The sequence below is a fragment of the Talpa occidentalis genome, unplaced genomic scaffold (assembly GCF_014898055.3).
Source record: "Talpa occidentalis isolate TD23 unplaced genomic scaffold, MPIMG_talOcc4v2.1 talOcc4.16, whole genome shotgun sequence".
Classification (NCBI taxonomy): domain Eukaryota; kingdom Metazoa; phylum Chordata; class Mammalia; order Eulipotyphla; family Talpidae; genus Talpa; species Talpa occidentalis.
In genome coordinates this window covers 79098150-79123075 of record NW_023601653.1, presented here as the reverse complement: position 1 = coordinate 79123075, position 24926 = coordinate 79098150, and the positions used below count along the sequence as shown (strand labels likewise).

The window sequence follows — 24926 nt, the reverse complement described above, 5'->3', positions numbered from 1 at the left end:
TATGGGTTCCACTTGAGTGACGGAAACACAGGCACCCGCAGGGTGAAGTGCCTTACCTGAGCCCACCACCTCGTACAGGGGAGAGCCGGGATTTGACTTGGGCAGTTTGGCTACAGAGGTCAGGTAGTTAAGCACACCTGGTGATACAAAGGGCACTGGGTCTTCAAAATGAACAGTAGTCACGTAGGCCCCCTCTCTGCAACGCTGCCGCCATGGTTCTTCCTGCTATGCTCTTACATCAGGAAGTGGAGAGGCCATCAGTTTTGAGACAGGCAGACCTGGATGGAAATCCCAGACTCTGGGCACCAAGGTCTGTGACCTTGGGCCAAGTTCTTTCCTTCCTGCCTGTAAGCCTCCATCTCTGCATCTGTACAACGGGCGAGGGAGTTGTTTACTGACTCCTATGTCATGAGGTGCTTGTTAGGATTTTCTTTAACATCACGATGCACTCAGCACAGAATAGGAGCTCAGTCGCTGGGCTTCCTTCCAGATCCCCACCATCAACTTGACCCAGTTCCACCTCTATCTGCTCCACCTTCTAGTAGTCACCCCCCACAAAACTCCCCCACCCAGGCGTGTCACTTCCTCCTCTGTAGGCTTCCAGATCAGTACACAAAGACGGCTGCTGCCAGCTGCCAGCGAGGAAGGCCGCTCTGCACGCACCTGTGAGTACCATGGCATTGGCTCCCCGTCTCCTCTCTTTGTTAGCCTGGGCCTCACCTCCCTGGAAGAGGGCTGGGCCCTGAAGACACCCGTGATTCTGTGGAGACTTGAGCAAGGCTGGGAACTCCTTTTCGCTTTCCTGAAGTCCCTGTCCCTGTTTCCTTCTCCGGCTTCGCCCACCCTCCTCTCCCCCACCTCTCTCTCCCTTGCACTGAGCGGGGCTGGGGGAGGAAAGACCAGGGCGATGCATTCTTGCTGCCCTGTGCCAAGAATTATGCCAAGGTAAGGTGGTCTCCCGCATTGCTCTCCCCGCCCTCCTGCCTAATGCCAGTGCCTGGACCTCCCAGGTGACAGCTGGTCACAGTCCCCACACCCCTGGAGAGTGGAGCCAGCAGCTTGGTTTTTCCCTCCTGTGACTGTGGGCAGCAGAGGGTTCCGCTTGACCTGGCAGAGCTGATGAGCGGGGAAGAGGCTGTTCTCAGCTGCAGAGGGGGCTAGAGAGTATATCCTGCAGTCAGAGTTGAGGCCAGGAAAATGGGATGACCCTGGAGACAAGATTGAAGAAGATGCTCAAGGAAAGAGAAAAGAGGTGATGAAGAGCCGCTGGGGAGCAGGTGACAGGCAAGAACTTGCAGTGATGGCGACAGTGACGCCAGCGCTGGAGGCGAGGAAAGCCTTATCTGCCACGACCCCCTCCTGCCTCTAGTTCACTGTTGACCTTGGCAAGTCATTTATGCTTTGGGATTTTGGTTTCCATTTGTAAGGAGGAGGTTAAAGCAGAAAGTTCTGCCATTCTATGGCTAGGGTCAAAGGGGAAAAGGAAGTAAAACAAAGAACTGTGAAGCAATGGAAAGAAAAAGCAGCAGAGAGATGTAATTCAGTATTTGAAGAGAGAAAGAAAGAGAGATTCAGAGAATCACTTCACAGATCCTGGACCCCAAGGATGGGAGAGGGGGGAGCAAAGGGAGCAGAGGATTGGAGAGGGCTGCCCAGGGAGTCCAGGCCCCCTTTAAGGGACATGGGCTTGGCTTGAGGTCTCTGGGTTACCCTATCCTGCGGAAACAGCGTGAGCAACAGAGCCCCACCTGTAAGAGATGAGTCAGGACAGGCCTGTGCTGCAGAGCTGCGCCTCCCTCCGTGACCACAGCTGCAGGGCAACAGGGCTGAGGTCGCACTGAGGCTGAGCCCGGGGCCTGTGTGGAGGGGGAGTGGAGGCTTCGTTATACAAATATTACACCTGAGGTCACAGCTGGCGGGCGGCGGGATGGGTGGTCAACAGTTTCTAATAACTCACGCCCTTCCCCATGCTTGGAGCAGGGCATCTGGGTCTGAGTCTGGGCCCCGGCCGAGGAGGATGTGGACTCATCACAAGCAGTTGGGTGGGGATACCAGCGAGCACAGGCCACCGACACACAAGTGATGCCTGTTCATCCCAGTGCATCCTGTCCCAAAGGTTTATCTGACAGATTCCCTTACATGTGACATGTGAAATAAAAAGTCCATGAATGTTCACTGCAGCATTGGTTATAACTGAACAATTAACAGCAACTTAAATCTCCGTTATAAGCAATTAATTACCTACAATAGGATACATTTGTGAAATGGAAATCTACATGGCTGTAAAGTGAACAAGGAAGATTTTTATTGTCTTGGGTAGCAGAATCTCCAAAAAAAAAAGTAATTAAAAAAAAAGAAAGTGCAAAACTGTCTGTAAAATAATCTACCATTTGTAGAATTCTATTTGATTCTACCATTTGAAGAGTGTGTATATTATATATATATAGAAAATGTGTGTGTTCAAATTAGTTTGTATATATAAAATAATCTCTACAAAGATTATAAGAAACAAAATATGAAAATAAATGATGGTTATTTCTTTGGAGCAGGTATGGAGGAGACGGGTGGATGGGAATAGGAATGGGAGATTTCTCACTATGTTATTTAATTTCTATTATTTTTTATTGTGTGAAAATACACATAGGGCCTCCCTGGTGGCACAAGGGGTTAAGACGCAGCACTGTGAAGCTGTCTGCAGCCTCTGCAGCATGGGTTCAATCCCTGCCAGGGAGCTGACCCACAGGGCGCAGCAGACCTCTCCTGTCTCCCCACTGCTCCCCTCAGCTGTGGATTTCAGTAGATCCGCCTGTTCTGCTTCCCACTCTGTCTCTGGTGAATCCTCTCACACATACACACCTCCCCGTCCCCGCACCTCTGGCCTGTACCCCAGTTGTTGTACGCATAAATAAATAAATCTTTAAAAAAATACACATAAAATCAACCATTTTCACTATTTTAAAGTGTACGATTCAGTAGTATTAAGTTCATTCACATGTTGTGCAACCATAACCACTATCTAGTTCTAGAACTTTTGACCAGAGGGAAACCGCCCATTTAGCAGCCACTCCCCTTCACCCCTCCTCTCTAACCCCTATCAATCACTAATGTACTTTCAATCTCCCTGGATTGTCTAGTCTGGCTAGTTCATATAAATGAAATCATACAATATGTGTTGTTTTTGTTAGCGGTTTCTTTCATTTAGCATGTTCCCAAGGTGCACTGGTGTTGTAGCAGGTTAACAGTACTTCATGACTCCTTGCGGCATGAAGATAATAGTTCATTGTATGCTTAAACTGATTTTTAAAAAAATATTTATTTTATTTATGCATACAAGAACTGGAGTACAGGCCAGAGGTGTGGGCAGTGAGAGGATTCACCAGAGACAGAGTGGGGAGCAGAACAGACAGATCTGCAGAAATACACTCCTGAGGGGAGCAGCGGGCAAGTCAGGAGAGGTCTGCTGCGCCATGTGGGTGGCTCTCTGGCTGGGGATCGAACTCAGGCTATAGAGGCTGCAGATAGCTTCACAGTGCTGTGCTTAACCCCTTGCACCACCAGGGAGGCCCCCTAAACCGATTTTTGTTTATCCATTCATTAGTTGATGGACATTTGGGTTCTTTCTACCTTTTGCCTCCTGTGACTGCTACTGCTATAACATTCATAAACAAGTTCTTGTTTGAACACCTCTCTTCAATACTTTTGAGACTATACCTAGGAGGGTTGTGTTGGATCATTGGGTAATTCTGTATTTTACCTTACTGAGGAATTACTAAACTCTTTTCCACAGTGATCGTATTGTTTTACATTCCCACCAGCAACATAGGAGGACTCCATTTTTTCTTTCATTTATTTATTTTTTTCTTCTATTTTATTTTTAAAGATTTATTTTATTCATGCATGCAAGAACCAGGGTACAGGCCAAAGATGTGGGGTGGGGGTGAGAGGATTCACCAGAGACAGAGTGGGGAACAGAACAGGCAGACTGACCGAAATACACTGCTGAGGGGAGCAGCGGGTGAGACAGGAGAGGTCTGCCACTCCATGTGGGTATCACCCTGGCCGGCAGGGAAACGAACCTGCGTTGCAGAGGCTGTGGACAGCTTCACAGGGCTGCGCTCAACCTGCTGCTCCACCGGGGAGGCCCTCCATTTTTTTTATTATAGTCATCCTGCTGCAGGTGAAGTGATGTCTCATTGGAGTTTTGACTTGCATTTCCCCAATGATGTTGATTGAGTACCACTGGCACTTCATGTCTTTATTGTCTACATGTATGTCTTCTGTAAAGACATGTCTATTTAAGTCCTTCGCCAATTAAAAAAAAAATTTTGTGGTTGTTGAGTCCTAAGAATTCCTTACATATTCTGCATGCTGAGGGATATAGGATTTGCAATTCCACCCCCCCCACCCCATTCCATGACCTATCTTTTCACTCTCTTGAGAGTGTCCTTTGATGCACAAGTTTTCAATTGTAGGGCCTCCTTGGTGGCCTAGGAGTTAAGTCTCAGCACTATTAACACTACAGCTTGAGTTCGATCCCTGCCCAGGGAGCTGCAGATCTTTCCTGTCTCTTCTGCGCCCCACCCTGTCTCTGATGAATCCTTTCACCTCCCTGCACCTCTGGCCTACACCCCAGTTCGTCTATGCAAAAATAAATTTTTTAAAAAGTTTTCCATTTTAATGAAGTCCAATTTATCTGTTTTTTCTTTTGTTGCTGTGTTTTGATGTCATACCTAAGAAGCCATTGTTGAGTCCAAGATTTTGAAGCATTACCCTTATATTTTTTTCTTAGAATTTATAGATTAATCATTTACATTTAGGTTTTTTTTTTAATAAAGATTTATTTATTTAGGGGTCTCCCTGGTGGCGCAAGGGGTTAAGTTGCAGCACTATGAAGCTATCCACAGCCACAGCAGCACCCAGGGCCAGGGAGCTGATTCATGTGGCGCAGCAGACCTCTCCTGTCTCCCTGTTGCTCCCCTCAGCAGTGTATTTCAGTGGATCCTCCTGCTTTGCTCCCCACTCTGTCTCTGGTAAATCATCTCACTTCCCCCTTACCTCTGGCCTGTACCCCAGTTGTTTTTTTCTTAAGATTTATTTATATAAGAACTGGGGTGGGGCCTCCCTGGTGGCACAGCGGTTGAGCGCTGGGTTGCGAAGCTGCCCGCGGCCTCTGCAGCGCCGGTTCAATCCCCGGCTGCTCCCCGGCCACCAGAGGAGGGTCCCACATGGCGTGCAGACCTCTCCTGCCGCCCGCTGCTCCCCTCAGCAGTGTACTTCGGTCCTTCTGCCTGCTCTGCTCCCCGCTCTGGCTCTGGTGAATTCTCTCACCCTCCTGCGCTTCTGACTATACCCAGTGCTCATATAAATAAATAAATAAATCTTTAAAAAAAAATTAAGAACCGGGGTACAGGACAGATGTGCTGGAGGGTGAGAGGATTCACCAGAGACAGCAGGGAACAGAACAGGCAGACAACAGAAATACACTGCTGAGGGGAGCAGCGGGTGAGACAGGACAGGTCTGCTATGCCATGTGGGATTCTTGCCCGCCAGCTGGGATGGAACCCATGCTGCCAAGGCTGCGGACAGCTTTACAGTGCGGTACTTAAGCACCTGCGCCACCAGGGAGGCCCCTACCCCAGTTCTTGTATGCAACAATAGTGTTTTTTTTTTTTTTAAGATTTATCTATTTATGAATACAAGAGCTGGGGTGTAGGCCAGAGGTGCGAGGGGTGAGAGGATTCACCAGAGATTGGCAACAGCTTGACAGCGCTGTCTTTAACCCCTGTGCCACCAAGGAGGCCCTTCTTCCCTCTCATTCTTATACTGTCTTTCTTCCTTTATTTTGAGCTCTTGACCCTCTTCCCTTATTTAGAATACAAAATTATGACAGTTGCAAGACCGTAAAATTATTTATTCAACTTCCTTACTTTACAGTTGTGAAAACTAAGGCCCAGAGAGAAAGTCTGACTGGCCACCCAGCCAGTGAGTAACTAAGTCAGAGCCAGGACTTGGTCATTTCCTTTTGTTTCTATTTCCACTGTGACTTGGAGTCTAGGTGAAAAACCTGAGGGTAGATCTCAGGGCCTCCAGTCAATCCCCAGACTACTGGTTAGGCCAATTTCACCACTCTGGCCTTGGGCAGTCTGCACATAGGAAAGACTGGTCTTCTCTGCGGCCTATAATCCAGCCATGTCCTGTCCCTTCTTGCCATTTTGAAGAAACTGCTGAATCCACAGAGGGAAGTACAATGATGAGGGGAGAAGAGCTGGGCTACAGTTTTGAGACTGACAATCACAGGCTAAGTTTAGAGGACCTCCTCCCTGAGGACCCATGTCCCTTGGTATCTCGTTACAGGTCATGATGACTTTGTCAATGACCCTTGTTTTCCTGGTGGCCCTGAGCAAAGGTGAGAGTGAGCAGGACATCAAGATCTCATCCCTAGGGAAGGCCGCAGCACGGAGGGATCCTGACCTGTCTCTGCTGGGGTCGTGCCAGCCAGCACCCTCCTGTCGGCAGTGCATCCTCTCACACCCAAGCTGTGCATGGTGCAAGCAACTGGTAAAGAAGGGCCAGTGGCCTTTGAACCTTGTGTGTGTATGTGATGTGTGTAAGATTGTGTGAGCACCTGTGTGATTTTGTGATGCTCTGTGGGTGCACCTGTAGTCCTGTGTGTGACTGAGTTTGTGCACACGGGACTTCTACGTACTGTTGTGTGTGTGAGCATGTGTAAGTGCCATGTGCATGTCCAATCATGTCTGCGTCTGTGTTTGTCCATACATGGAGAAGACTTGTGACCATGAATATGGAGGAAGTATGTGCTTGTCGGACTTATGCTTAATACACAGATAGAGGACCTGGTGCCACAACAAAATACCATAGGCTTGGCAGCTTAAGCAGACCGTCTCTCTCAAAGCAAGATAAGAGTCAGATAAGAGATGCGGGCAAATTCACGAGGAGGCGGGGCCATGGTGGCTGAGGCTCTGGAGAAAGGCGCATGGGGAATCTGGGGCATGGAAGGCAGGGGGATGCTCAAGAGAAGGCAGGAGGCAGAGGGCAGAGGTGCCAGGTGGATGCTCTGGGACAGCAGGGATGTGTCTACCTCCACCCCCCAGAGCAGGGGCTGGCTCCGGACAAGCTCCTCTAACCATTTCCTTCCTCTGTGGCTGCCCAGCCAGTCCAAGGGGTGCCAGACTCATTGGGGGGAGGGGTCTCGTCTTCTGCCTCTGTCCTTCCCCTTGCAGGAACTGTGGGTCTTAGCCTGGGCCCCTTCTCATTTTTTTAAAAAGACATTTTATTTATATATACAAGAACTGGGGCGTAGGCCAGAGGTGTGGGGGTGGGGTGGGGTGAGAGGACTCACCAGAGACAGAGCGGGGAGCAGAACAGGCAGATTGACTGAAATACACGGCTGAGGGGAGCAGAGGGGGACAGGAGAGGTCTGCTGTGCCCAGTCTGGGATCAAACTTGCTGGCAATAGCTTGATAGTGCTGAGACTTTAACCCCTGCGCCACCAGGGCCCCCCCCTTCCCATTTTGATAAGAGCTTGCAGGAGAGGTTGGACTAGGAAGCCAGGCTTTATTTATTTTTTGTGGTAGTGGGGTGTCTGAGATCTCACTGGATGTCCGGGACCAGAAGAGCCAGTGGCTGAGGAAGGGGAGGGAGGTCCAGAGGGAAGGGAAGCGGGAGTGACCCAGAAAATGGGATTCAGACTAGGAAGAAAGAACCAGCGGAGGGCAGCGTGGTGGGGAGGCACGGGGAGGTCAGAGGGGCTCCGCGGGTTGAGTGGGTTAGAAGTGGCAGGGGATGGCCAGGTGGGCCTGGGAGCTGGCTCTGAGGGATCCGGGGGGCCTGGGGTGCCCACGCCTCTGCTTGTGCAGAACTTCACCACTGTGGGGGAGGCGGCAGAAAGGCGCTGTGCTCTGCGGGAGGAGTTGCTGGCTCGGGGTTGCCCCCCGGAGGAGCTGGAGGAGCCCCACGGGAAGCCGGAGGTGCTGCAGAACAAGCCGCTCAGCCAGGGCACCCATGGCGAGGGGGCTACGCAGCTGGCACCGCAGCGGATCCGGGTTACACTGCGGCCGGGTGAGTTGGGGCCTGTCGGGAGGGGGCTGGGATCTGGGCTGGGATCCCAAGCACCAGGCTGACCCAGCCCCGGCCCCCCAGGGGAGCCCCAGCAGTTTGGGGTCCACTTCCTCCGTGCTAAGGGATACCCCGTGGACCTGTACTACCTCATGGACCTGAGCTACTCCATGAAGGACGACCTGGAGCAGGTGCGCAGCCTGGGGCAGGCCCTGCTGACAAGGCTGAAGAACGTCACTGGGTCTGTGCGCATAGGTGAGCGGAGTCCTGCCCCGCAAGCGCCCGCCCCACCCGTCACTTCCCCTCTCACAGATGCCTTAGCTTCTGCCATGTCCTGGACACACCAAGGCCCCCGCCGCCATCTCTGTATTTAACAGAGTTGGCTCGGCCACGGGCTCCTGACATTTCTCCTCAAAGACATCGGCCCCCTAGGTCAGACCCGGAGGGGACAGGCGAGACGGTACAGGAGCACTCATTGTACAGCGGGGGTAGCCCAGCCCAGAGTCTGGAAAGACTGCTCAGAGAGGTCCATGGACCTGCCAACCTGAATACTGCCTCAGCCTGGTGTCTCTTGGACAAGGCCTAAGTGTCACTGTCCTGGCTGCCTGTTCTGCGCTTATCTCTCCCTTATGCAAGAGCCCCCCCAAGCTTCACCCTGCTATTATACCCTACACCCTGACATTCTTCCTCAGCCCTCAGGAAACTGCCTGACCCCCACCGGGCACAGCCTCCCTTAGTCTTAATCCCTCCCATCATCCACTTCTGAGTCACCTTTTGCCCCTACCAGGCACTGGGGCCCTGCCCTCTAGTACTCTCTCCCGTTATCTCCTCCTCTGTGACAGCCTCCCCAGCCTCCCACCCCCTCCCCTCCTTTCTGAGTCCCCAGCCTTGGCCCCCATCCTGCGACGCCCTTGCCTCTGGTCAGCCTTCATGCCTCCTCCCTCGTAGGCTTTGGCTCCTTTGTGGACAAAACGGTGCTCCCCTTTGTGAGCACAGTGCCCTCCAAGCTGCGCCACCCCTGCCCTAGCCGGCTGGAGCGCTGCCAGCCACCTTTCAGTTTTCACCATGTGCTGCCCCTCACGGAGGATGCCAAGGCCTTCGAGCGAGAGGTGGGGCGCCAGAATGTATCTGGCAACCTAGACTCGCCCGAAGGTGGCTTCGACGCCATTCTGCAGGCTGCTCTCTGCCAGGTAAGGAGGGAGGGCAGAGGTGAGTCTGAAGGGCTGTTTGGGGCTAGGATGCCACCTAGGTTGTGCAGTGCGTGTGCCCAGGGGCTGCCTTTCCTATCACAGTTGCTGTAGTTTACATATTTATGTTGACAATTTCCTGGTAGCCTGGGGGAAGAAGATATGTTTTCCTAAATCACAAGAAGGTCTCTGCTAGCAAGCAACCCTCTCTTGGGGTCTGGGGAGTAGGAAGCTGGAGGCAGGGGGATGGGCAAGTCTGGTCAAGTCCTTGGCTGGCAGACAAGGCTGGGGGCCAGGCCAGGTGCACAGCCTACCCCAACCCCTCCCAGGAGCAGATTGGCTGGAAAAATGTGTCCCGGCTGCTGGTGTTCACTTCAGACGACACGTTCCACACAGCAGGCGATGGGAAGCTGGGCGGCATTTTCATGCCCAGTGATGGGCGCTGCCACTTGGATGGCAATGGCCTCTACAGTCGAAGCCCAGATTTTGTGAGTCCCACCCTCTCTCCTCTCCTCCCAGACTGCCACCCCCAGCCTCATTCTCCTTACCAGGACCCACCCTGCTGTCTTCCCCAGTGTCTCATCACCATGTCCCCCCAGCGCTGACAGAATCTGTGTCTCCCACTCCTGAGTCCCTCCCTCCTCCTTGCCAAGCCTCCGGAACCAGCTGGAACCCTGATTACTGGCTTCCCTGGGCTATGGGCTCTTGCATGGGGTGAGGGCTGTGGTGCTCACGTTGCCCCCACCCCCGCCCCAGGACTATCCCTCAGTGGGTCAGGTAGCCCAGGCCCTCTCTGCAGCGAACATCCAGCCCATCTTTGCAGTCACCAGCACCATACTTCCCCTCTACCAGGTGAGAGCTGTCTGAAGCCCCAGACCCCTCCCTAAGCCTTTCTAATCCCCTCAAATTCCATTCTCTCCCCCACCCTTATATGCCCTCCTTTCAGCCCCCCAGAAGCCCCTTTGCCTAGAGCTGTGATCTACCCTTTCCCTTAACGCCTCTGAACTCAGGAGCTGAGTAAGCTAATACCGAAGTCTGTGGTGGGGGAACTGAGTAAGGACTCCAGCAATGTGCTACAGCTCATCATGGACGCATATAACGTGAGGGCCAGGGACGGGGGATGGACAGGGTGGGCAGTGGGAAGAGTGAGAGGGTCCTGAGGGGGTGGTGACAGGATTAAGCGGGGAAGGTCACCTTCTGATGTAACACCTCATTGCTTCTACCCACAGTTTGCACGTGCCTATCAGACTAGTTCATGCACGCACTCACTCCTGCATTCATAAATCTAGAAAGCCTGCTGGGTACAGGGCATGGAGCTCTGGGCCATAAAGCAAAGTAACATTCACTGCTTTGATTTTGTGCACTGTTTGGCTATCTCATTTAAGCCACTAAAACCCTGCTTGTGGGCCTCTCTGGTGGCCTAGGGGTTAAGTCTCAGCACTATCACCAATATGGCCTGAGCCTGAGTTTGATGCCCTGCCATGGAGCTGACCCACATGGCGCAGCAGACCTCTCCTGTTTCACCCGCTGCTCCCCTCAGCAGTGTACTTCAGCAAATCTATCTGTTCTGCTCCCCACTCTGTCTCTGGTGAATCCTTTCACCACCACACCTCTAGCCTATACCCTAGTTCTTTTTTTTTTTAAAGATTTATTTATACAAGAACTGGGGTACAGGCCAGAGGTGTGGGAAGGTGAGAGGATTCACCAGAGACAGAGCGGGGAACAGAACAGGCAGACTGACGAAATACACTGCTGAGGGGAACAGCAGGTGAGACAGGAGAGGTCTGCCGCGCCATGTGGGATTCTTGCTGGCCGGCTGGGATTGAACCCATGCTGCAGAGGCTGCGGACAGCTTCACAGTGCGGTGCTCAACTGCCTGAGCCACCAGGGAGGCCCCCCAGTTTTGCTTTTTTTTAAGTTCTTTTAATTATACAAGAACTGAGGTATAGGCCAGATGCGCGGGAGGGTGAGAGGATTCACCAGAGACAGAGTGGGGAACAGAACAGGCAGACTGACGAAATACACTGGTGAGGGGAGCAGCGGGTGCAACAGGAGAGGTCTGCCACGCCATGTGGGATCCTCGCTGGCTGGGACCGAACTGGCGCTGCAGAAGCTGTGGACAGCTTCACAGCGCTGCGCTCAACCACCTGCACTACCAGGGGAGGCCCAGTTTTTTTTTTTTTTTTAAAGATTTATTTATGCATACAAGAGCTGGGGTGTAGACCACAGGTGTGGGGGAGTGGGGGTGAGAGGATTTACCAGAGACAGAGTGGGGAACAGAACAGGCAGATCTACTGAAACACACTGCTGAGAGGAGCAGCAGGAGAGACAGGAGAGGTCTGCTGCGCCATATGGGTAGCTCCCTGGCTGGGGATTGAACTTGTGCTGCAGTGGCTGTGGCTAGCTTCGTCGGTTGCATCTTAACCCCTTGCACCACCAAGGAGGCCCCTACACCACAGTTCGTCTGCGTAAAAACAAACAAAGCCCTGCTTGGTAACCCTTCATCATCCCTGTTTTATAACTGGGGATGCAGACAGAGAGGCTTAGTGAATAGTTCAAGGTCACCAGATAACAGACGAAAGGCTGACATTTACTCCCCAGTCTGCACATAAAGAACGTCCCCCCTGGAGCTTGCTTTCACTGAGCTAACAAGCAATGCAGAGATAGTATTTACAGGAATCAGTTTTTCAGGTAGAAGGAAACGTAAACACTTTTACGTATTTCTTGGGTTTAGGTCTTATTTCTGCAACTAGACAGTAGGCTCCTTGGTGACAAGGACCATGTCCTAAACCCACAGGAGAACATTGGAGACAGTGTCAGATTTTCCAGGACAGTCAATGGAAACAATCTGCCCTTCTACCTGTATGCACACAGGCTACAAGTCCTGATGTGGGGTTTGAAAATCAAAGCTACTGCGTGGTCCCAGCCCACGGCCAGCCCCTGCCCCCAGCAGCCTTGCTGCTGCTGCAGCAGAGTGCCGGATCAGAGGCCATGGACCCTGTGTGTGCCACTCAAGCTTCTCACGGGTCTTTCCTCCAGAAATGCCTCCCGAGAGGGCAGGATGGAAGGAGCCCCAAGGGGGGATGAAGGTGGGGTTCTGGCAGAACTTGGGATGGCCAGAGTAGGCACAAGGTGCTGCCTTCGTGTGGTCACTTACTCACTCTCTCTTTTCCAACAGAGCCTGTCATCCACTGTGACCCTCGAACATTCTTCACTCCCTGCTGGGGTCTATATCTCCTATGACTCTCAGTGTGGGGGTCCAGAGAAGAGGGTGGGTGAGGCCGGGGATCGGCGCCAGTGCAATGATGTCAGGATCAACCAGATGGTGAGAACCAGATAGGCAGAAGGAGGGAAGCAGTGGTGGGAGTGGCAAATTGAAGCAAGAAAAGTTGGGGGGCAGGCCCAGAGAACAATGCAATAGGGTAGCTCTCCATCCATCCTTGCTGCAGGGAACCAACGGGTGGCTTCCTCGAGCATGTTTCTAGGAGATGGGGGTTGGTATACTGCAGCGAAGGTTCTGGATGATCCACAGGCTTGGGGTATGTGTATATATGCATGACGTTAGTCTGGTTTCTGCCCATCCTGTCCTCAGGTGAATTTCTCGGTTACTCTCCAAGCTACCCAATGCCTTCCGGAGCCCCATCTTCTGAGGTTCAAAGTCCTTGGCTTCACAGAGGAGCTGACTGTGGAGTTACACACCGTGTGTGACTGTAACTGCGGTGACTCCAAGCAACATGCGCCCCACTGCAGTGGTGGCCAGGGACACCTACAGTGTGGGGTATGCAGGTAAGGGCCTCCTGCTTCTGTTCACCTGTGTGACTGCCCACCAATGACAAACCCCTGAATTCTTCTTCCTTTGCCTTCCAGCCTCCCACTGAAGTCTCTAGACATCTTCTTTCCTAGATATCCCAAGTTTCCACCTTTTTCTCCCAAAGCTTCCCAGGCATGCTGAGGCCCTCCCCTCCACAAATTCAGCTCTTCTAGCTCTTGGTGTTCCACGTTACACTGGACTCCCTTCAGCCACTGTCTTGGGTTTAGAGAATCCTGGAAAGGACAGGACAGGGGGTACGGGAATGCTGACCCCCTTCCTCTCCTTTGCTCCCCACCAGCTGTGTCCCTGGCCGCCTGGGTCAGCTCTGTGAGTGCCCTGAGGCTGAGCTTTCTTCCCCGGATCTTGAATCTGGGTGCCGAGGCCCCAACGGGACAGGACCTCTGTGCAGTGGGAAGGGACGGTGCCAGTGTGGACGTTGCAGCTGTAGTGGCCAGAGCTCCGGGCGCCTGTGCGAGTGTGATGATGCCAGTTGTGAGCGACACAAGGGCATCCTCTGTGGAGGTACCTGGAGGCTTCTGGAGAAGGGAGGGGTCAGAGTGACTCTCTAGAGGGTACTTAGGCCTGGGAGCTTCAGGGCACTAAGGGCAAATATTGAAGACTCTGGCATAGGATTTGGAGGCTGTGTCTAACACACCTGAGAGGAAACTGGATGCAGATGCACTCTAAGCAGCATGTGATGTCCAGCTGCATGCAGGGAGCATGGCTGTCACTCTGAGCATGGCTCTGCTTCAGGTTTTGGCCGCTGCCAATGTGGAGTGTGTCACTGTCATGCCAACCACACGGGCAGAGCGTGTGAATGCAGCGGGGACACGGACAACTGTGCCAGTCCTGACGGAGGGCTGTGCAGTGGGCATGGACACTGCAAATGCAATCGCTGCCACTGCTTGGATGGCTACTATGGTGCCCTGTGTGACCAGTGCTCAGGCTGCAAGACATCATGCGAGAGGCACAGGTGAGGCCTCATGTCTTACATCTTGGGAGCAGGGGAGGGGGGTTGGGTTTGCTGAGCCACTCCCAACCCCCTGCTCTTTCCTGCCTGTAGTGTGGGTGACAACTGCCCAGTGGGTAACGTATCGGTATCCACTGGACAGGGACTGTGCAGAGTGTGGGGCCTTTGGGACGGGTCCTCTGGCTGCCAACTGCAAGGTGGCTTGTGTTAATGTCACTGTGATACTGGATTCGGGCCCTGTCCTGGATGACAACTGGTGCAAAGAGAGGACCCTGGACAACCAGCTGTTCTTCTTCCTGGTGAACACAGCTGGAGACAGGACTGTGCTGCAAGTGAGACCCCAAGAGAGTAAGTGGGCAGGGAAGCTGTGGATGTGCCAAACTGAGCCCTGGAAGTTGAGGGAGGCACTCAGAACTCTGGGGATGGGAAGGTAAAGACAATGGGTAACAGGTGAGGGTGTGAAGCAAAGCTGTGAATCCAAGAAAAAGGGACAAGGCACTGGGCTCTGAGGATAACCTTGGATGCTACCGAGTTCCGTTTTTAATGACAAGCAGGGCTGGGGCTAAGCACTTTGCAGGTCCTGTCCATCAACTGTGATGTGGCCACACCCAGAAATCTGTGTTGTTTCATCCCCATAGAGAAAGACCACACCATGGACATTGTGCTGGGCTGTGTAGGCGGCATTGTGGTCGTGGGAGTGGTCCTGGTCCTGGCCTATCGGCTCTCAGTGGAAATCTATGACCGCCGAGAATATAAGCGCTTTGAGAAGGAGCGGCTGCAGCTGAACTGGAACCAGGTGGGGACACTCTGGCCCCTGTCCCACTGGGCTGGGTTTTACTCGCTTGGCTGCTGATAACTTCATGGTGCTGAGACTAAACCCCCTGCCCACCAGGAAGGGCCCTGGTTAAGTCCTTTTTGCTCTCTGCCTCCCACCCCTACTTTGGTCTGGGTCTCCTCTGCACACTTAGTAAATCCTCCCACCCGCCTCTCCCTCCCAACACCCACCAGCTGAGGGGCCTGCTCAAGTTCTCAGCTGGCTCATCAGAGCTGGATAAAGCACGAGGCCTGGGACTTTTCCTCATCATTTCCGACCTCTTTCCTCAGGACAACAATCCTCTCTACAGAAGCGCCATCACCACCACCGTCAATCCCCGCTTTCAAGCAGAAAGTTCACTTTCCTGAAGGCGGGAGGGACACTCCTCAGGGCTCTTCTCTCTTGGAGACTGGTGGGTCTGTCACTCGCCTGCTGCTGCGTGAAACCGGCATTCCAAACGACACCCAAGCCTCACAGGGGAATGCTTCTAGCCTCACAGAGCGGGGCTCACCCCTCAGAGTACATAATAAAGTCTTCAGAGCAGAGCTATCATTTCATTTCCCCCACCACAGCCTCTTGCCACCTGAGCTAGGTTCTTAAACTTGAGTGTGCGGGGGTGTGCGGCTATGGCTGTCTGGGCAGCCACTGCTGGGTGGACTTGTGTCAGGCTAACGCTCGTGGGGGAGGGCCACAGACCGCACTCTGAGAACCACTGCAAGCATTTGCACCTCATTCTGTCATGTGCCTGTTTTTTCTTATCAATATCAAAACTGATACTGTCCACGTCTACTTCTTCCTCCCGTGGGAGGGTAGGTTTTAAAACGGCCATTTACAGGGTGCTAGAAGTTGTGAGGTGGATATATTTGGGTGGAAAGAAGGAATACTACTCTGGCCCCAGTGAAAAAGCTCCCCCATCAGATATTCTTCCCAAAGAGGAGAGAGTATGTAGAAAAGCCCCATTTTATTTTTATTTAAATATTCTAAATATATCACGAAGGAACATACACTGTACTTTAATGGTAAAAAGATACAAGTTTATAACATCTTATAAAAACTACCATTTAAAAGTGATCTTGTTCATTTGATATTCCCCTCCCCCAATAGCAAAATAAGTATATTCAAAAAAAAAAAGGGTAGAGAGGAAGGGGAGGAGGAATTATTGAAAATAAAATCCCCAGGGCCACAGCAGAGGCAAAGAGCATCTGGGGAGAGGGTTAAAGTGGTGCAGCCACACCTCATGTAACCCTCCAAATTCAAGCCAAGGGGCATAATCAGTAGCTAAGTGATAGATGACAAGAGGCTTTGGGGAGATGGACGGAGAAGACTTGGGGTACTGGGAAGGGCAAGGCTGGTAGGGCCAGGTACAGCAGCCTACCCAGAAACTGGTGCCATTTTCTTTCCCAGATCCCCAAATTCCATGTCCTGGTCTCTGAAAGGCTGCCCTATCTCCCTTTCCCCTCACCCCAAACACACCTGAGGCATCTTTCCAGTGATAGACCCCCCCCCCCCCCCCCAGCAAAGAAGGCAGGATATTGGGCCTGGAAGCCTAGGCAGCGGTCTTAGTCTGTGGTTTCCCCGGAGTATCAGTGGGGCTCCGAGGCCCTCTGGGCACTAAGTCACTCCTTTCGCCACACACATCCACTGCCCCAGTACATCAGCACCCAGACAACTAAACCGACCACCTGCTGTGAGCTTCCTCCACATCCAATCCTTGGGCCCTACGCACGAATGCTCAGGTCTTTCCAGCTCACCGACAGGCAGGAAGCTGAGATGGGTGGGGTGGGGGAGGGCCAGGGCCCAGCCTGACCTACCACACATTCACACACTGGGGGCGTAGGTCACTCACGGGATACCCTCTACAGCCCCCACGTCTCAATAAACACATTTAGCTGCAAGTAGCAGGGGAAGAGCCCTCCCATTTTCAAAAGCTTTGAGAGGACAGTTTCCTGAATGTATTCTTCCCAGAAGTGAATGATACTCCAGCCTCAGCAGCCCCTTACAGGAAGGGGGCTGGTTCACACGAGGAAACACGCCCTGCTTGCAGGGACCACAGGGTAGATCAAGGACTGAGGTTTCAGCTCTGGACCACATCAAACAGGAGTGCCAGCACAAAGCCTGAACAAAGGGTGCCAACACATTCCCCAGCGTCTCCCCCAAAAAGGATCTCAGATGCTGTCAGGGTGCCATGACTTCTTTCTTTTTCCTTGAAATCCTCATGCCTCAGAGGTATGAAGGACCCTCCCCCTCCCCAGTTATCCCCTCTGGAATAGGTAACAGCCGGAGATTCCTGCTGCTATTCCTTACATTCTCTGGGAAATGAAAGCCTCCTCCTGGAGGTGCCACTTCAGACCCTCACTGACAGCTTGGTCAGGTCCACCTAGCCTCCATGATTATTCCTAAGACAGTTCCCCTCACCCCACCGTGGGAGTGCCTCCAAATCCCAGAACCCCTCCCAAGGATCCTTTCCTTAGCAGAAAGAGAGTTTTCAATTTTGCCTTAGAAAATTCATTCATAAGACCTGGCTTGGGTTAGAAACACCCTAACCACCAGCCTGTTGCATCATCCTAAATCCAAAAAACAAAACAAAACAACCCTCTAAAATAAAGCCCTCCAGTCCCCTAATTTGAATTCTTCAGCTCCCGCTGAGACTTCACACCCTTCAGGTGTGGGTGGCAGGAGGCCGTATTATGCTTAGCCTTTCCTAAGCTGAGGGCCAAGAAGGTTTGGCTCAATAACATGCCACCTTTGAGCATACAAACACGTATAACACACACACACCCCTGATCACTTTTTTGGGGGTGAACAGGGTGGTGGTGTTAGAACAGAGAGGAGCAAAGAATATGGTTAAGAATAAAACCTATATTAGGTTTCTTCCTCAGTCCTTGCTCAAGTGGCACCTCCCCACCACCAATTCTTTGTTGGGTGAGGGTGGCCACCAAGAAGGAAGCCAAAATCTTGTTCTTTGGGACCGAAGGCTAGACCTCATTCCCTCTACGTGAATACAGTGATAGGACTTGGGCAGGGAGAACAGCTCCCACTGCTCAACGGTCATGTCAAGGGACCCTGAATTTCCTTATTTCCTGCACAGTTGTTACTCCATGTGGGCACCAGGAGAGAGAACCCACTTTGACATCCATGACTTCCTGCTCAACATCTGTCTGGCTTAGGAGTCAATGGCAACGAGGTAGCCACAAACTATCTCCAGGATCAACTGCCTAAGGAGAGAAGGAAAGGGTTTTCTGGGCCCTTCTTTCCCAAGTTTCCTCCACAAGGCACTGAACTGACCTCATCAGATACCAGTGTGACATGAGCCATCGTAACACCCAAGCACACAACTCCTGCTCTTCCCTAGAGGGAGCAAGAGGCACCTGTCCACTCATCTTGGATCCAGCCTCGTCCACTCCTCCCACTGCTCTTCTTCTGCGCCTACAGTGTATGAGGAGGCTGAACTCTCACCTGCCTTCCCTGACCCTACTCGCCTTCAACTAGGAGGTGAAGTGCAGGATGTGGAACACTGAAGATCAACTATAACCAAAAATTCAATTTTGGGGGAGGACTGGACCAGCCAAAATCCCTGCTTTATCCCAGGACTTTATGCCTCTAGATTACTTGTATCCACAGTATGCCTACTGAAATTGCTTTTGGATAAACAAAAACAAGAACAGAACAAATAAATCCCTCTCCCCAATCTTTTCCATTTCAGCTGCCAGCTAGAGTCCAAGGTTGTGGGAGCCGTATTTCAGTCTTGGTCCTATGCCTGGAGTCTCCATCTATGACCTCAGCCAAGGGTCCAGGGACTAGCTTCCCTCCCCAGGAATGCTGCAGGAACATCCCCGAGATACTCAAAGTCTCAGATTATTTACAGAGCTGAGGCTCTGGGGCCGCTGTCCCTTGATGCACTCTTCTGGTCTCCTGGGTCCACTCCTCCAGGAGGGGGACAGGTACAGACAGGGTGGTGGTGGGACCATCAGACCAGAGGGGGTGCACTCTTCGGTAGATTCTTCTGATCACTCCCACCACCAGGGGCCCCTTGCGCCTATAGAGAAAACTGCCCGTCGGAAGTCTTGGACTGACACCCTTGGCACATCCGTTTGTGTCTGAGTAATCGATCTGTCCGAGAAAAACACTGAGAAGAAAGGGAGGGTTAAGTAACAGAGGTGAAACCCAGATAGCTGTCGGCTAGATGTGCCTTCCTCGCCCAGGAGGCACATGCCCTATTCTATGTCCCGTCGGCAAGTACACAGATGGCGCGAGCCAGGGGTGAACGACGTGAGCCGATGTCTGAAACCTGGCTCGGCCGCTTAGCAGCTGTGTGACCTCGGGCAAATTGTCTAACAGTCCTAAATCTGTACAGTCATCTGTAAAATGGGGCTAAAAGTGCCTACTTGCAAAGTGGTTGCTTTACTCAAAAAGATTATCTCACGATTAAGCACAGAGTGAAGAACTAGAAGGACAAAGTCTCTGCCTCACTAAGCTTTCATCCCAGCATTAAAAAAGTCAGTGAAAGAGGGTGGAACAAAGCTCGAGACCTAGCAAAGCATCCAGGAAGTGTCAGCTGTAATCATTTCTCATCTCATGCTCTTGTTGTGTTTTGGTTCTGGTGCTCCTACATTTTCACTGGATCAGATAATGAGCCCCACGGCAGAGATTATATCTCTTCCTCCAAAATGTAGCAGCTGTAAAGTTCGATTGTATCTAGTGTCTGCCCTTGCTCTCCTGTGTCCTTGAGAAACTGAATCGCTCTGAATCTCAATTTCCCCAGTTGTGAAAAGAGGATGACACAGCTACTTTATGGAGTTAACGCGAGGCCTAAATAAAACAATCTACAGCAGGTTTGCTCTCGCGGCGCCTGACAGAGTACTCAAGAAATGCTACCACCGCCACCATTACAATTATTCTAATAATTGTAATTCTTATGAACAGCTGCAAAAGGCCAGAGAGATGCACCTCACTCTGAGGACTAACTTTATCATAGTCAGAAATTCCAGGAGGTTCCTTCTTGGGCAGGGAGTGGGGCCGGCCCTGGGTCACATGTGTAGGGGTGGATGGACGGCGCGGGCTCACCTGATGACATCGTTCGCACTGGTAAGGCTTCTCACCACTGTGCACACGCTTGTGGCGCTCCAAGTGGTACTTCTGGATGAAGCGCATATCACATATATCACATTCAAATGGCTTCTCACCTGGGCCAGGTGGAGAGAGAGGTTCGTATCAGGAGGCATACATGGCAGGGACCTCATTCCAGGTATTTCCCAGAAATGCTAACTTTCAGCAGTGTATACGTCTGGGGAAGAGTTTGCAGAGCCAGTGGTCTCTGAGACACTAGATACAGAGCCATGTGGCCTGTCGACCTCATTCACTTACCTTCCTCCTCTAATATCTGCTCCTTAAAATAAACCCAACAACAGCTACACACACACACACACTCACTCACTCCGAACTACAGACTGGTTTCCCCTTTTGAATACAAGCAAGAGACTTACCAGTATGAATAAGGATGTGCCTCTTGAGGTGGTAACTGCTCCTAAAGGCTCCAAAGCAGTGTTCACAAATAAAATTTTTGGGAATCTTTACTTGAAAAGAACCATTTTGTTCCACTACCACCACCTGGGGGCAACAATCAGGCATGTCATGAAGCAGCGCTCTGCCCGCTCTCTTGCCTCCATTCTACTCTGGATCTACTTTCACGACAGGACAAAGCAACTTCTGTGACGTCATCATTTCCCACATCCCTTGAAGTGAAGAGACCCCCCGGGGGAGGAGGTGGTGCGGGTTGAGCTCCTGACTCTCAGACCCAACACTCTGAGATCCACAAGTGACCCGACGGTAATCTGCTTGCCCCTATGCCTCAGGAACGTCTCTCTCAGGCCCCCCGACTCTCCTTTACCAAGGATATTCCAGCGACAGCAGAGATCAACTACCAAAGCGATCTCTGGATAAAATCAGGGTGACATCCCTGGCAGTGAAAGGACCAAAACATCTAGGGAAAGCTCCACGTTGAGTCACAGAGGGAAGAAAGAGGACTGCCCCATTCCCAAACTTTTCAAGTTTGGGGATTAGATTTCCCCATTACCTGCCTTTTTAACAGTCTTTTTGGAATGAGAGGCCTCGGCCAAGCTGTCATCATCTTTACGGCTCCGGGACTTATCGCTGTCTTTTCGGTGGCCCTTTGAATACAAATCAAATCTGAATTCACAGTCCATCTCAGAACGTAAGCCAGGAGACCGAATGCTGCTTTCAGGTAACTTACTAGTGACAGTAAACCATCTGCCCCAATGGTTTCATGACAGTACTCATCCATTCCTTTCCATGTACCCTGGTCTTACGGGGTTGCAGGTACAGAAAAGACTTTCCTCGGCTCTTTAAAATGCCCACGCTCCTTCATTCCCTTGCTGGACCCCTTAGTCCCACTTCCCTAAACAGAAGCATGGAGGAATCAAAGCTTGGCATCTCCTGGCAGAGAGCTTGGGCTGCCCAACCCCCAGGCGCCACAACGGACTCAAGCGCCGTACCTGACTTGAGCACCTCAGCACATCAGGGCTACCTGCCCGCTCTCCATTCTCGGCCTGCTTGCTGGCAATCTGGCTCAGCATCATCTTCTTGCTGGCTGCAGTGGGAACCAAACTCACACCTGCTAGGCCTTCACAAGCCAGGAGACTTGCCTAAGTTGAAAGGAGATGAGGTGTCAGGTCACCCAGCAGGGCAGGACAAAAAAACTGCCATCTTCCACAGAACTATCTTCACACCCAGCTATAAACAAACGGCCTTACTCCAAGGAGTTCCCACCTCACTGAGAAACCCTGCTTCCTTCAAGAGTCCTCCCTAAGTCATCTCACCAGGAACTACTTATTGTGTCATTGGTTAGCATTTAGATGTACATGAAGTGAACTATCAAGCATCACTGACACTTGTCATCAGTACTGTGCTAGGTACGGTTTGTGTGTACCTGTGTGGCTACATGGTTCTGAGGAGTATTTCTACTTGTGAGTGGGCACGAGGTCTGTCCTGCTGACCCACTGAAATGCGAGATTTCGAGGGGACCTTCCTCCTACAATAGCACCCAGTTCCCCTAAATGGAAGATCTAGTGCCAACTACATATTCCATCAGGTCCCACAAATAGGTTTATCAATAAAATTAGTTCATTTTCCCTTTAGATTTTAAAATTTCTGAATGTCAGCTGCAACAGATAAAATTAAAACACTTGGATTCTAGAGTTGAATATACAATTTCTCGTCCTCCGCACCCATCTATGTGTATGCACGCCCATATATTTTCACGTTCCAGGCTCTACATACAGTTAAAATTATTTAAATGAGCAATATTTAAGAAAATTTCCTCTCTTCACTGCTACAGTCTTTAAACTGACTTTACAGCCTTCAAACTGACGTTGTTCAGCCAGCAATAGACTTTTCTTACTGAAGAAACATTTTTAAGAAATAGTTGGGTCAGCAAACTTCCAGAAGTGATTTAAAAAGAAATTCCTTTGAGATAACAAGTATATCCTGGGAACTCTGCTCACCCCTTCGAGGACTTTGGAGTGAAAGGTCTGGAGGTAAAAAACTTAATTCTCAGCTTCCTTAAGTGCAAGATACTCATCTATACTCACAGGGCCATGGGGTTACTGTAAGGTGTAAAGCACTCAGCAGTACTCAGTACAAAATTATCGATGAGGGAATGGCAGTATTCTCAAAACAAGAGCGAACACGATGCCACAAAGTGGGTGGCAACCAGACAAAAGAAGAAGCGGGAGGGCTCCTACTGTGCAGAAAAGGAAGCTACGCGTGCAGCGGGAAGAAAGCCCATTACACTATAATCATGCTGCCATCCTGGTGAGACTGGGACGGGAGGGTCCCTGGAAGAAAGCAGGGAAAAACTCTGGGGATGTTAAACACAGCTTTTCTACCCAGATGATCCCACTAGCCTTGCTGGTCATCCTGCCTCTCTAACACATCCTATAGTCCCACAATGGCAATTACCGTCTAAATACACTGATGGAAAGTCACTCTGCTGTTCAACATTCTCCACATAGTTCACCCTACAGAATAAAGTCTAATTCCTTCGTAAGGGTTACAATCTGCTTACTTCTCCAGGAAACAATTCACTCACCCTAACTTCCCCATTCATTACTATCTATCCCACCCCCCAACAACTGTTCAAACCTTCTGCTCCCTGACTAACACACTACCTGCAGTACTCCTAACCTCATCACATTCTCCCATGCCTCCAAGCCTCTGCCCAAGCTGTTCTTGTCTGAATGCTCCTGTTCTGCTACTTTATATGTAGCAAAATATGCCTCCTTCAGGCTTCATCTTTCTCCATCCAGGCAAAGGTAGCATCCTCTCCTGTCACTGCACATCTCTCTATCATTGCACATCCCTTCAATCAACATATTCACTGAGTCTCTATACAAGTCAATCACTGTGCAAGCTGTTGTGCCCATAGAAAGTAAGACTATCTCTCCAGCTCTCCCCACCCCACCCTAAACAGCCTGGAAGCTTGCTGGGGACAGGGAAAACCTTATTCATCTTTGTATTCCCAGTACAATGCCTTGCATGTAACAGGAGCTCAATAAATTTCTGTTGAAAGAAAAAAACAAATGAAGCATTCACCAGACTGTCCACTCCCTCATGCCCCTTAGTACTTAATGTACCAAGTGTAAGCTGAGCACACGTTGCTTAGCAGGTGTCCCATCAGTGCCTGTGATGCAATATCGCCTACCTCCTTCATTTGACTGGAAGCTCCCTGAAGGCAGGGGCTGTGGCCTGTCTCCTTTCCTTCCTCTAGATCTCCCCCTGGTGCTTAATACAGAGCTTGGCTCACTGGGCTGGTCAACATGTTGACTAAGGCAGCATTCAAGAGTGAAATTGCAAACAAGCTTCCCAGTGATCTTGAAGGAGGAGGACTCTAGAGTTTTTTACCTGAGCCATGCTGATTTCTCACTTAACGCAACCCAAAGTTCAGGTGTTTCTTGATCCACCCTTCCTTAAGACACTGCTGTTGGAAGAACTGTCACCAGATCACTGTAACAACTCCTTTGTGTCCCTTCAGTCCTGCTGCCATATTGAGTTTTCTTTGTCTTCAAATAAAACTTAGTGTCCTCCAAAGGGAAGAGAGATGTTGCAAGAATCCCTGGACTCTGCCTGGCTCCTGTCTATTGAATGAAGAGTCTGCCAGTCTTGGTTTTCCAGTTGACTGCTCTCGATGAACTTCACAATCTGTTTCATAAACCTGAAACCAGAAGGGGAGAGGAGGCTATTAGGTGCCACATCCTCAAGCCTTGTGACCTGTGGCGGGTTGAAAAAATTTTTTTTTGCCAGGCGTTCCTTGTGAAGTTCAGAAAGAGGACATGAGTCAAGAGAGCTTTCTAGGTCAAGAGAAGAAACTGGTCTCCTGGCAAGGAGGGGCAGTCAAGAAGCGCAAAAGTAAGCGGGGTCTCTTTGGAGGAAATCTGTCACTAGATCAACAGCTCGGACTTGCCATCTTAGGAAAGGCACCAGGGGGCGGGGGCCCTTCGGGGCTTTTGTGCCTAGTGGGCCGGCCCGCGAAGCTCGCCCTCGACGGAGGCTGGAAGCGGGTGGGAGGAAAGCCCAGGGCCGTCGCTGGGAACTCGGGGGGCGGGCAGAAACGCCTGGCAGAGTGTGCCCGGGCCGGCCACACGTGCGCGCGCTCCGCGGCCGCCGGGAGGTGGGGAAACCCGGCGCGGGGGTGGACGGCGGGCCGGCGAGGCCCCGCGCGGCGCGTCCCTCCCTCCCGCCCGCCCGCGGCCGCGCCCGCCGCCCCGAGCCCGCGAGCGCCGAGGAGCGCGCCAGGTGCGTGCTCGCGCCCGCGTCCCCGCAGCCGGCGCCCCTTCCCCGGCCGGCGCCGCGGCCCGACGCACGGGCCGGGGGCACCGCGCCCCTCCCCGGCCGGGCCCTCCGCCGCGCGCGCCGCCTCCCCTCCCCCTCCCGCGCGGCGCCGCGGCCTGCGCGCTGCTGAGGCGCCGCCGTCGGCCCGGACGCCGCTGCGCCCCCGGGGCGTGCTCTTACCTGCCGCCCGCCGCCCGCCCCGCCGCGGGGCGCCGCCTCCGG

The 24926-nt window shown here is 51.9% G+C and overlaps 2 protein-coding genes across 4 annotated transcripts; one reads left to right on the top strand and one right to left on the bottom strand.

The window, feature by feature from the left end:
• Positions 1 to 601: 601 nt before the first annotated feature.
• ITGB7 (integrin subunit beta 7) lies at positions 602 to 15431 on the top strand. The gene is made up of 15 exons (XM_037514816.2): positions 602 to 665; positions 6355 to 6558; positions 7878 to 8079; positions 8161 to 8331; positions 9025 to 9266; positions 9593 to 9751; positions 10020 to 10115; positions 10274 to 10363; positions 12442 to 12588; positions 12856 to 13049; positions 13373 to 13596; positions 13828 to 14047; positions 14187 to 14392; positions 14683 to 14840; positions 15149 to 15431. Exons 2-15 carry the CDS (start codon positions 6358 to 6360, stop codon positions 15224 to 15226), a joined length of 2388 nt encoding a protein of 795 aa, XP_037370713.1. The 5' UTR covers positions 602 to 665; positions 6355 to 6357; the 3' UTR covers positions 15227 to 15431.
• Positions 15054 to 24919, bottom strand: ZNF740 (zinc finger protein 740). 3 transcript variants are annotated; one of them, XM_037514830.2, is made up of 7 exons: positions 24885 to 24919; positions 23778 to 24087; positions 21371 to 21520; positions 20936 to 21025; positions 20342 to 20465; positions 19923 to 20041; positions 15054 to 18984 (listed from the first exon to the last, which is right to left on the bottom strand). In XM_037514830.2, exons 2-7 carry the CDS (start codon positions 23784 to 23786, stop codon positions 18895 to 18897), a joined length of 582 nt encoding a protein of 193 aa, XP_037370727.1. In that variant the 5' UTR covers positions 23787 to 24087; positions 24885 to 24919; the 3' UTR covers positions 15054 to 18894. The 3 variants fall into 3 exon arrangements, with proteins under 3 accessions (XP_037370727.1, XP_037370728.1, XP_037370730.1); XM_037514831.2 differs by lacking the exons at positions 23778 to 24087; positions 24885 to 24919 and adding an exon at positions 23578 to 23771; XM_037514833.2 differs by lacking the exons at positions 21371 to 21520; positions 23778 to 24087; positions 24885 to 24919 and adding an exon at positions 21109 to 21364.
• Positions 24920 to 24926: the final 7 nt, after the last annotated feature.

Bases quoted from the DNA above. Each gene is read 5' to 3' on its own strand.
- ITGB7 (XM_037514816.2), top strand. From the start codon at position 6,358: ATGATGACTTTGTCAATGACCCTTGTTTTCCTGGTGGCCCTGAGCAAA. The intron at 13,597-13,827 runs GTACCTGGAGGC...GCTCTGCTTCAG, and splicing joins CAAGGGCATCCTCTGTGGAG to GTTTTGGCCGCTGCCAATGT. The intron at 14,393-14,682 runs GTAAGTGGGCAG...TCATCCCCATAG, and splicing joins GCAAGTGAGACCCCAAGAGA to AGAAAGACCACACCATGGAC.
- ZNF740 (XM_037514830.2), bottom strand. The intron at 20,042-20,341 runs GTAAGTCTCTTG...CACCTGGCCCAG, and splicing joins GCACATCCTTATTCATACTG to GTGAGAAGCCATTTGAATGT. The intron at 18,985-19,922 runs GTGAGCCCGCGC...CTTTCTTCTCAG, and splicing joins AGTGCGAACGATGTCATCAG to TGTTTTTCTCGGACAGATCG.